At 59.7% G+C, this 11,045-nt stretch overlaps 5 protein-coding genes across 5 annotated transcripts; 3 read left to right on the top strand and 2 right to left on the bottom strand.

Annotated features, from left to right (window-relative positions):
• Positions 1 to 129: 129 nt before the first annotated feature.
• Positions 130 to 1,516, top strand: VDAG_01816 (uncharacterized protein; the record flags this gene model as incomplete). The annotated part of the gene is made up of 2 exons (XM_009657845.1): positions 130 to 233; positions 721 to 1,516. 2 exons carry the CDS (start codon positions 130 to 132, stop codon positions 1,514 to 1,516), a joined length of 900 nt encoding a protein of 299 aa, XP_009656140.1.
• Positions 1,517 to 3,937: 2,421 nt separating this feature from the next.
• On the top strand, positions 3,938 to 4,840 carry VDAG_01815 (uncharacterized protein; the record flags this gene model as incomplete). Its single annotated transcript, XM_009657844.1, has 1 exon — positions 3,938 to 4,840. The coding sequence occupies one exon, from the start codon at positions 3,938 to 3,940 to the stop codon at positions 4,838 to 4,840; it is 903 nt and encodes a 300-aa protein (XP_009656139.1).
• Positions 4,841 to 6,163: 1,323 nt separating this feature from the next.
• VDAG_01814 (uncharacterized protein) lies at positions 6,164 to 7,110 on the bottom strand (the record flags this gene model as incomplete). Its single annotated transcript, XM_009657843.1, has 2 exons — positions 6,164 to 6,972; positions 7,041 to 7,110. 2 exons carry the CDS (start codon positions 7,108 to 7,110, stop codon positions 6,164 to 6,166), a joined length of 879 nt encoding a protein of 292 aa, XP_009656138.1.
• Positions 7,111 to 8,258: 1,148 nt separating this feature from the next.
• On the top strand, positions 8,259 to 10,138 carry VDAG_01813 (acetyl-coenzyme A transporter 1; the record flags this gene model as incomplete). The annotated part of the gene is made up of 2 exons (XM_009657842.1): positions 8,259 to 9,707; positions 9,797 to 10,138. The coding sequence occupies 2 exons, from the start codon at positions 8,259 to 8,261 to the stop codon at positions 10,136 to 10,138; spliced, it is 1,791 nt and encodes a 596-aa protein (XP_009656137.1).
• A 492-nt stretch (positions 10,139 to 10,630) lies between these two features.
• VDAG_01812 (uncharacterized protein) lies at positions 10,631 to 11,038 on the bottom strand (the record flags this gene model as incomplete). Its single annotated transcript, XM_009657841.1, has 1 exon — positions 10,631 to 11,038. One exon carries the CDS (start codon positions 11,036 to 11,038, stop codon positions 10,631 to 10,633), a length of 408 nt encoding a protein of 135 aa, XP_009656136.1.
• Between the last annotated feature and the right edge of the window lie 7 nt (positions 11,039 to 11,045).

Genomic DNA, 11,045 nt, shown 5'->3' with positions numbered 1-11,045 from the left:
TCAAGGCCTGTTGATTTGAGCGGGCATCAGCTTTACTTTAAATCCATTTCGGGCCAGCTAAGTCGTGGTTTTGTCCCTATTTTCTTCACGAGCGTCTACTGGTGGGCCGGCCGCGAGGTGGCGTACGGCATGGGCGCTGCCGGCATCACTGTCGTTGCCGTCGCTGTGTTTTCTGGCCTGAAGACGCCACCGGGGTCGGTCAAGGCCAAGGTGCCGAAGGAGAAGAAGGAGCTGTAGAGGAGGAAGGGTTTCTGGGCAGCTCGTGTTGGTTACCAAGGAGGAGCAGCAAGCATGGATGTCTGTCGCATGATGATGATGAGCATAAACTGTGGGCACTGTATGTTTACATGAGAAGAGCCAGGAGAGACGGCTCGCGAGAAGCAAAAGATGCATATACGAAAGACAAATTCACCATAGACTGACTCTGCTCTGTCTTCAAAGCTGGATCTTGAGCCCTAACCGAGGTACCTACCTTGTAAGATAGGGGTCGTGATGACGGTGCGGACTGGCCGTGTCAAACGTCACGAAAACGGTGTGGGACTGCCCTCAGCGAACGGTCATACCACTGACGGAAGCGGCGGGCGGCAGACGGGGCGAAAACCGTGAGTCGAAACCCACTTCATCCAGCCTTCTTTCGACCCCTCATCGACGACCTGCGGTAGCGTCTGTCTGTTTGCGTGAGACCTTGTTGTCGTCTTGAAGCTTCTAATTCTCATACAGGTGGGACAAGGTCGCCTTGCCAGCCATCAGAATGCACATTCAACCCATCGACAACCTCACTGACATGGAGCCGTTCGTCAACGACATGCCCCAGCACATCCACATCCCAGACCAAGGCGACGAGGGCGCAGGCGAGGGCGACACGTTTGACGACGTCTGGGGCTCCGCGCCGGCATCCCCCACGACGCAGACGCGCGGCGCTCCCTCGTCGTCCGCAGCGGCCGCGCATCACCCATCGGACATGCCCCGCCTGCAGGCCGAGCACACGACCGCCGGCTACCGCGAGGGCGTCACGGCGGCCAAGGCCCACAGCATCCAGGCCGGCTTTGACGAGGGCTACAGCCTGGGCGCCGCCATCGGGTCCCAGGCCGGCCAGATCATCGGTCTCCTCGAGGGCGTCGCGCACGCGCTCGCGGGCCACGACGACGCCAGCTTGGCCGAGGCGGCTGCCCGCAGTGTCGAGGAGGCGCGGCACGAGCTCCAGGTTGAGAAGCTTTTCGGACCCGACTACTGGAACACGGACGGCACGTGGAACTACGAGGTGGCGGCGAAGACGAAAGCCGACGGAACCCAGGAGAAGGGCCGGGCGGGAGAGGACGACATTCTGTTTGCTGACGTCGCTGACGCGCACCCGCTGATTGTCAAGTGGACCGAGGTCGTTGAGGCTGCAGTCGCGCGATGGGGCATCGACCGCGCCGTCTTTGCCGATGTCGGTGAGGAGGAACGTCTGGCCGCACAGGACAGAGCTGCTGCCAACGCAGGACCCCAGCAGACGAGGAAGCCCCTTGACTGGTGAACAAAGCTGGGGAGCTTCTGCAACGGGTGTGTGCCCCCCATGGCACTGTCGCCAGATCCAATCACAACAGGAGCACGGCTGTGTAACCGGAGCTTCTCTGGCAGCCTCTTGCGTTCTCCATGGCCAGCCAGCCAGCCAGCGTTTCCTGTCTTCAGTCAGTTCAGGGGGAAGAGCCAGCCAGCCCCTCGGATTGTGGCACACGACGACATGCGTGCGGCCGGTGACACAGCGGCGTCTTAACCTTCGTGGCCACTCCCAACGCCAGATTGTGAGGCGGCTACTCGCATGTCACTTCTGGATCGTGTCTCTAAGAGTCCAGTCGTACTTTCTTCTGGTCGTATGACAATGCCTCCTTCTCAATATCTCATGGCGTCAGGATCAATGCAGAGGTTGTTGGCATGAAGATCAAAGCTCGCTTGCATTCAGCCCCCAACCGCGCTCACAGACGCCCCGAGCGTGAAGAGCTTGTCGTATTGGCCGGCCATGTTCATCTCATTTGCCGCCGCCAAGTGGTGGGTGTTGTGGTGTCAAGAAAACGAGACGGCATCTGTCTTGTCGGTCTAGCTTGCTTTGCCAGGAAGTGGGTGTGTGTGCTGGGGTTTCGGACGGAGGGACGTATTCTGCTCGGTCGCGACATCATCTGGCAACGTCAACATGGTATGATGGTTCTGGGCGAATGACTTTCTCGACAGATGCGGCAGCTCGTCTCCGAAAAGACGCAAACATGGGACGTGATCATCGAGCGACCCGCAAACTTACATTATGCCAAGTCTCTTCCCGCACAAAGTTTCGGTTCAGAGTTGGACTAAATCTGGACATGTTGATCTCCCTCGCCTCTTGGACCCGAGTGTCATCACCGAGTGTCATCATTATTTTCCTTCCAAGACCACGTACGCGCAACATAACAGGCCAAGGAAAAACGTCTAATTTTCGATGTCGATTTCGATGTCGATTTCGATTTGGAGAGCAAATCGCATCCACTGTCCTACCGACACACTGACCCAGGTTACATCGCCGCTTGCATGAAAGGGGATTTTCTGGACAATTGCACCCAATGCCACGGATGACCTGGTGGTGTGGTACCTTCGGCCTCCGTTTGTTGGGCAGTGCTCAAAATTCAGTCTCGCTATTCTTTTTTCCTGTCGTCGCACCTTCAGCGCACAGCCGTGATGGCCGTCATGCGATGCACACCCTCCCTGGTCAAGAGGCCCGGGCTCCTCATTCCTTTTCTTGCCCTGAGCAAGACGCGGCCAACATGAGAACATGCACGATGGCGCGGCCGACCAAATCCACAGCCTGGCCTGTCAACACCTCACTTTTCCCGGCCATCACCATGGGCTTTACCCTCCCCCCCGCAGTCCAGATGCAGCGCTAAAGCGGTCGATTTCCTTGCTTGATGGGTAGCATCGCGGAGCGACTCGATATTAAGATGTTCACACGCGGCGAGCCCCTGTGTTTCAGAGAACCTTTCGGACGACGCCACTCTTGCGTCACAACGCAGGTACCGGCATCCCTAGGACGGGTTGGGCAGGTCGGCGAGGGCGGGCCAAGAACCTGCCAGGTCCGGATAGCAGCCAAGATCGCGCAAGAGGCGATCCGGGGCATCTGGTTCGGCGATGCGAGCAAGGGGGGAGCCCCTCTCCCCGCTGATCTACAGGTGTGCCAGCGGCGCGTCCACAGCCATGCGACTGGACGCGATCGACTCGCCCGTCCCTCTGGCTCAGCGCAACATCCATCCAGCCAAGCGCGACATCCATCCAAGCAGCCCAGCTTGCCCAGCAGGTCTGGCCCCCTCTTCCCCAGCAGCCCTCCAAGGCGCCATCCATGCTTCCCACCGTGACGCAGCCGCAGTGAAGGCCGTCGTGCTCGTCTCTTCGCCTTCGCACCCCTGGCCCTGGTCCTCGACACCTGGGCAACCTGTTGTATCCCGCCAATGGGCCTGCCTGGCTTACACCGATGCAGCCATCACGCTGCCTGCTTCCTTGTCGTACTGCCTGGTGTCCGGGCTACGGGCTGCAAGCTGCGGCTGGTCCGCGAAGAAACATGCATATACGCTGTCTGTGGTGATCGATGGACCAGCATCCCGGCAACATGCTGCGGAAAGTCGTGACTGGCTGAGAGGGTCATTCCCTGTTTCCCAACCCACCATCGCTCAGCCCACAACCTCATGCCGTCCTCCCCTCCCTCTCCCCTTTTCACCGCATATGCCGAGAGCAAGAATCACTGAAAAAGGACACCTCCCACCCGTTTCTCACGTTTCTCTTCCCTTCTCTCCTCTCTTCAGTGTCTTTGATACCCAATTCATTCGCTCTTGTTGTCACTCGTTGGACATATAATACAACCTCACTCATCCCTAACCCCTCACTAATACCACCAACCACACCAACCGCCAAACACAAACACAAACACATACACATCAAGATGCGTTTCTCCTCCACCATCGCTGCCGCCGGCCTCGCCGCCACCGCTCAGGCTACCTGGCACGGAGAGTGGAAGTTCCCTGACGGCATCAAGGGCCCCAAGGATGACGGCGGCAAGGAGGTTGGCCCCGGCTACGCTCCCCCCGATGGCTACCTCCCCATCTACCACCCTCCTCACCATGACGTCGTCATCGACGACTGCGACAAGAAGGAGGATGATGACTGGCACTGGGTCCACCCCGGCAAGGACCACCACGAGGATGACTACAAGTGGACCACCAGCACCATCACTGCCACCCACATCTCGACCGTTATCGACTGCGGTGACAAGGACTGCTACGGCGGCGGCGGCAAGACCCAGTACACCACCGTCACCATCCCCCAGACCACCACTATCTGCCCGGTGCCCGTCGCTCCCGAGCCCACGCCCGAGAAGCCCGAGGAGCCTGAGCAGCCGTACCCTGAGCCCCCTGTCGAGACGCACCCCGTCCCAACGCCCGAGCCCCCCGTCGAGACCCAGCCTGTCCACGAGCCTGAGCCTCCCGTCGAGACATACCCCGTCCCGGCGCCCGAGCCTCCTGTTGAGACGCAGCCCGTCCACGAGCCCGAGCCTCCCGTCGAGACGCAGCCGGTTCACGAGCCTGAGCCCCCCGTCGAGGAGCCCCCTGTCGAGACCCAGCCCGGCTACGAGGAGCCTCCCGCTCCCAGCGCCCCGGTTGAGGAGCCCCCCGTCGAGTCGGAGCCCATCCCCGTCCCCGCGCCCCCTCCCACGTCCATTGGCACCGTCACGCGTCCCATCCCCTCTGCCACCGAGGGTCTCGAGCCCGTCCCCACGGCTGGCGCTGCCAACGTTCGCGTCGGTGGTGCCGTGCTCGCAGCCGCCGTTGCTGCCGCCTTCCTTTAAATGGGGATCGCGTAGCCTGCAGTCCCTTGTTCGTAAAGAAACAAGGCCATTTCCAGGACTGTCACTTTTTCTTCCATGCAAAAGGTTGAGGGAAGCCTGCTATCCAGGCCTTCGCCCCATGCAACCTTTTTTTTTTTTTTTTTTTTTTTTTTGGGTGAGGCTCTACCGATGCATTGAGCGCCGAGCCTGTGAGGCGGCGCGCTACCGTCATGCGATGAGACGACATGAGATGAGATGGCCACCCGAGACAAAGCCCAGGTCTGCAATAGAGCGACGCTGGTGCCTGTCAACAGGGAAATGGGATTTTAATGTTACGTAACCCGTTCTGGGCATATCTGTATGAATACACACATCTGGCTGTTACCATCCACGCTTTGTTCCGTATCGTTTCGCTCCGTGATACATTGTGCGAACGTGACAATGGCCCCGCCGGACCCGTGGCCCTGGCTATCGTGTTACGCATGAGTCGATTGGCACGCGGACGCGGCGATTTGGAAGCGTTGATCTTAGGGTAAATTTCGTGTCCTACGCAATGTGTCTGACTTGAGATTAATCTGTCATACTGAGAGGGGAGTATCAGGGGGGAGCCTATTAGTTTGTTGTATGCCCCCCCACCGTAGCTGATGAACCCATCCTCGTGCTTTCCTCTTGAAGCTGGGAAGCACGACTGCCTCTGGTCTTGCTCACACCCACTTTCCGGTGCCGAGACAGTTTTTGGGTCGCGGTGACACGCCGCGTAGAAAGGGACAAACAAGGGATGGGTAGATCCATCGGAAGTAAAAGGTTGTGTATGTGTGTGTTGAATTGGTCCTACACGCTGGTGATGCAACAAGGGTTTTCCGGATTGCCATCGAACATCACATGGCTAGTGTCTCGCCTATGCAAGCTCAGCCATCCATCCATCTTTCCACGCAAGATTCTAATGGCCGTTCGCTAGGCTGCAGAGCTTGATCGTTGGTCCAAATCCACTGGCCAGGTGACGCAGAGGGCAATCCGAAGTGAACCGTCCACCAACTTGGCAAGAACCCAGTCACCACCGGTAAGGACGCGCGCTGACAAGCATCCGGCAACCGGCTCCCGTGTTGCCACCGGTATTGCAGTGCAAGCCCTGTATTCACTACAAGCTGTCGTCGCAGAGTCGTCCGATGTTTCGCATCCAGCCGAGTCATGGCTGCGAAAATGGAGGCGGACGGACTGTCCTCCGCCGTTGTCGCTGTCTCAGGCGTAGTGGTTGCCGAGTCAGCCGCAGCCGTCGTCGCATGTGACGTCTGCGTTGAATCAATGCAGCATCATTTCCTTTCGATCCTTTATTCCCCTTCCTCATCAAGCCGGCTCGTGGATCCCCTCGTTCATGCGCTTTGCAATATCCTCGACGCGTCGGCAGTCTCCCCTCAACGCGCGCATCGTCTCCCTGTCGCGCGTCTCGCCGCGGAACACGACCAGCTTGTCAAGCTGGCCGTCGTCGTCCATGACGAGGCGACCGGTGCGGCCGTCGGCCCAGGCGAGCTCGGCCTGCTTCGCCTGGGCGTCAGCGGCACGGACATCGACGAGGGCCGTGCTCAGATCGGCGTCGGGGGTCGCCGAGGCGCTGTCGAGACGGGCGGCGGCAGCTCGGCCGAGATCGCCGATGACGGCGGCGCGGTTGTGGTACCTGACGATCTCGCGGCGCAGGGTGCGGGCGAAGCGCGACAGGTCCTGTGTCGTTGGGGCGTCGGCGTCGGCGGGGCTCGGGGTGGGAAGATGGCGCGCCGCGAGGCCGCTCAGCGGGATGCACGGCGGGATGGTGTGTCTGTGGACGCGCAGGTGTCGCGAGTCGGGATAGGGACGGTGGAGGAGGACGTAGTAGGGGCGCAGGAAACGCGCCTTGGACATGATCTCGAAGCGAAGACCAAGCACCTTGCCGTTGTCTACGGCGTTGGGGTCCGGGTCGCGCATCCTAAAGGTCGTCACGGCGGCGCCCATGCGGTAGAGCGATTGCTGGTCGTGGGCGGCTTGGGCATCGGAGCGCGCTAGCAGCTTCTCACGCAGGACCAAGGGGGTTGTGTCGCTGCCATCTTGAAGCAGTTGGCGAATTGTATCGGAGATGACGAGATTTGTTGCTTGCGTTTTGACCTGTTTCTTCAATGACGCGACTGGGAAGAGACGTCTGTCAGTCGCGCTGATGGCGTGATTGGAGGGTTGATGAAGACATGCAGCTTACCTTGCTCTTGAAGTGTGTTGATTTCAGCCTCCAGGCCTTTGCTGGTCTCATCTTCGGACGGTGCGGCCATGATGAATGACACGACTCTGAAGAAAAAGAAGCTGACGAAGGATGGCGGATGAAGAGGGGGGGCTGAAAGATGGGAGGACGGCGATAGACGACGCGTCGTCTCGGATGTTTGAACCGAAGTTGGCGTGATGCTTGTCGACCTTCCCCAGAAACGCCATGTCCCCTCCATCTTATCAATAGACAGGAAAGGGTAAAGGCGCGCCCAAAGGGGCATCGCTCCAGGGGTCTGCATTGGCGCACGGTGGCCGTTGGCCCGCAGCGCTGTACTGTACCTGTACCTGTACCTGTACCCACCCCTGTGCCCAAGGTACCTCATACCCATGCTTACCTTATACCTGTACCTACGAAGGCGCCTGGGTAGGTACCACTTTAGGTGGTACTTACCTGGGAGGCAGCTGGCCAAGTGCGGGCAGCGTTTGTCTTCACAGCTCAAAAGCTTCTTCCACGTTCCTTTTCCCATCCATCGCCCAGCAGACTCGCCACCTTTCGCCTGTTTCTGGTCGTGGGTATTGGAATCATTTCGCTGCTCGGGCTTCACTTGTCATGGCTGTCGACACTACGTTCTGATACTCCTCCATTTCCCCATCTCGTCCTCTTTTCATTCCCTCTTGTATCCTAGCGCGCCGGACGGGACCTTTCACTCCTTTGCCCTCGCCACTGGCGCTCCGTTCCTGAAAGGCCACGGTTGCGACTCACGCCAAGCCATCCAACAGTCACGAGCGACACCATCTTACAACATCTTTGGGATCTGCACTATCGAACTTCCCGTCCCATCTTGCTTTGCTCCACACTTTTGGGTTCATTTCCATCATCTTGCTGTACCCTCTGCTACGACATCCGTCACTCGGCGCCGCGTTGAGCACCTAGGTTCTCGAGCAAACACCACCACACCAGTCATCCCCACCAAGCATCTCCGAAGAAATCCCATCGCCGACCCCAACTTCCCACCCTCCCGCGCAACTCTTCAGCTCGAGGACGCCCCAGTCCCGATAATTACACGTCCCTTCTAGACGCCGTCTCCCCTTGGCTCGACCCCCTCAAGCCCATTTGCGACAAGACCGACAAGCCATACCCCTCCCTTGCCAAGCCGAGCCTCGAGCTCTTCGACCTGACTGGCCCAGCATCTGAACGCGAGCTTCTACAGATCAAATGAGCGTCCGCACCCGCCGAAACAAATCGCCCAAAGACAAAAGGCCACCCGAGCTCTCCGTCTCGACGACTGCCACCTCCAACGGCAAGGGCAACGGTAACGCCGCCGCCGCCGCCTCCTCTACCACCACCATGAACCAGAACAATGTTGAATTCCGCCGCAAAGCCACGACGCCCGGCTCCGACTCGGTCACGGCAAACCTCATGTCGCGCGACACCTTCACCCTCGACGAGCCCGTCCCCAAGACGCCGACGGCGAACGACCATGGCTTCTTCGAGCTCCCCATCCAGGACCAGAAGAACTTCCTGCTCCTGGTCCTCCTATATTTCCTGCAGGGCATCCCAATGGGTCTTGCCGGCGGTTCTGTCCCCTTCCTCATGAAGGACCACATGTCCTACAGCGAAATCGGGATCTTCAGTCTCGCCTCGTACCCGTACTCCCTCAAGCTCTTTTGGAGCCCCATCGTCGATGCCGTGTGGAGCCCGAGCTTTGGCAGGCGAAAGAGCTGGATCCTGCCCATCCAGATGCTGTCGGGCATCGGCATGCTCTGGCTCGGATCGACCGTCGAGAACATGATGGCCACGACGGGCAAGCCCGGCGGTCCCACCGTCTGGACCTTCACCGGCTGGTGGTTCTTTCTCGTGCTCATGTGCGCCACCCAGGACATCGCCGTCGACGGTTGGGCCCTGACCCTTCTCACCCCCGGCAACGTCTCCTACGCCTCGACCGCCCAGACTGTCGGCCTCACGGCCGGGCACTTCATGTCCTACACCGTCTTCCTCGCCTTCAACTCCAAGGACTTTGCCAACCGCTACTTCCGCAGCACCCCCCTCGACACCGGTCTCATGTCTCTCAGCGGCTACCTCACCTTCTGGGGCTGGGCCTACCTCGCCATCACGATCGGTCTCGCTCTCTTCAAGCGCGAGGAGAAGACGCGCAACGAGGACGGCATCTGGGACGTCTACCAGATCATGTGGGGCGTCCTCAAGCTGAAGAACATTCAGACCATCATCGTCGTCCACCTCATCGCCAAGATTGGCTTCCAGGCCAACGACGCCGTCACCAATCTCAAGCTGATTGACAAGGGCTTCGGGCAGGAGAATATGGCCCTGACCGTCCTCATTGACTTTCCCTTTGAGATTGTCCTCGGCTACTACGCCGGTAACTGGTCACAGAGATACACGCCCATGCGCCTCTGGTGCTGGGCCTTTGTCGGCCGTCTCGCTGCCGCGGTGCTCGCCCAGATCACCGTCGCCATCTTTCCCGCCGGCGGTGTCACGGGCTGGTACATGCTCGTGGTCATTGCCGAGCACATCTGGTCCACCTTTACCAACACGGTCATGTTTGTCGCCGTCTCGGCCTTCCACGCACGCGTCTCCGACCCCGCCATTGGCGGCACCTACATGACTCTGCTGGCCACGTACGTCTGCCTCGTCTATCCTCTGCTTGTCTATGCCCTGCCTCGTCACATCCCCGCCTCGTCACATCCCCGCCTCATCTGCCTTGATCTCCGTTCATTACGCTAACTTGTCTACAGGGTGTGCAACCTCGGCGGCACGTTCCCCCGCTTCTTCGTCCTCCGCCTCGTCGACTACTTCACCGTGGCGACCTGCCACCCGGCAACGCCCCGGACCTCGATGCCCTCAAGGGCCCCGTCGTCACGAGCCCCTTCTCCTGCTCGCTGCAGGCTGACAAGGAGCGCTGCGTCAACGGCGGCGGCACCTGCGCCATGGTCCAGGACGGCTACTACATCGTCAACGTCATCTGTGTCGCCCTCGGCCTGCTGACCTTTGTCCTGTACATCCGCCCCCGCGTGCTGCACCTGCAGTCCTTACCCATGCGGGCCTGGCGGTTAGCGCCCACGAACATGAAGCCGTAGAAGCGCTGCGTCGCTGTCGGACGCGCGGTGAGAGGATAGTAAATAGACTTTTCTTCTGGAATGACATGCATAGTTGGTGATTGTACTTTGATGACGAATGCTGTGTATCAAAACTTTTCAAAGTGTCCGGACTCTTCGTTGCGTGGTACTGTCACGTTTGTTTATTTTCGTCTGATGTTTGCATCTTTGCAAGCACCGGGAAAGTCGTGCAGCACTAAATCCTCTCAACGGCAAAATGGAGCATCAACTTGGTGACTCTTTTAATTCATCCACAATCTCCAACAGGACCCCAGTGTCAAGTCTGTTGTATAGGCTCTTATCCCGACATGGACACCTCCAAGGCCAACCCATCAAGAGGTCCCTCGCTGCATTGATGCCAGAGTCGTGGCCACGGCCGCTACCCACAAACACCCGACTGCGTCTTTTCCATCACACCCGTGACGCCAATGATCTGACGAATCACCTGTCCACAGCCCATACGGCCGTCCATGTCTATTTGCTAGCCGCGCTTGCCTTGATGTGCTCCCGATGCAACGCCTCGACCGCCGGGATGATGAGGCTTTCAATCTCGACCTCGGGCTCGCCATCGGGCAGCCACGCCGGGTCCATGGGCTTCTCATCGACATGCTCATCCCCTTGCGCCTGCGCCTGCGCCTGTGTCGGCCCCTGCCGACCTGCTGCCGCGGCGCCCGCATCGCGGCGGTGGCTCGCGGCCTCGCGCGCGGCGCTCGGCACGCGCACCCAGTGGTCCGGACGGCCGGGGCTCACAAAGACGACCTCCCACTTGCGCGTCGACAGCAGGTTCCCGATGACGAGATGGTGCTGGTAGCGGTCGAGGCTGTAGCGGGCCTTGTGGACGAGGATGGCGGGGTCCGTCTCGAGCTTGAAGCTTACGATCATCTGGGCC

This window comes from Verticillium dahliae, genomic scaffold, assembly GCF_000150675.1.
Source record: "Verticillium dahliae VdLs.17 supercont1.3 genomic scaffold, whole genome shotgun sequence".
Lineage (NCBI taxonomy): Eukaryota > Fungi > Ascomycota > Sordariomycetes > Glomerellales > Plectosphaerellaceae > Verticillium > Verticillium dahliae.
The sequence above is the reverse complement of the archived record's forward strand: the minus strand, read 5'-3'. Positions and strand labels throughout refer to the sequence as shown.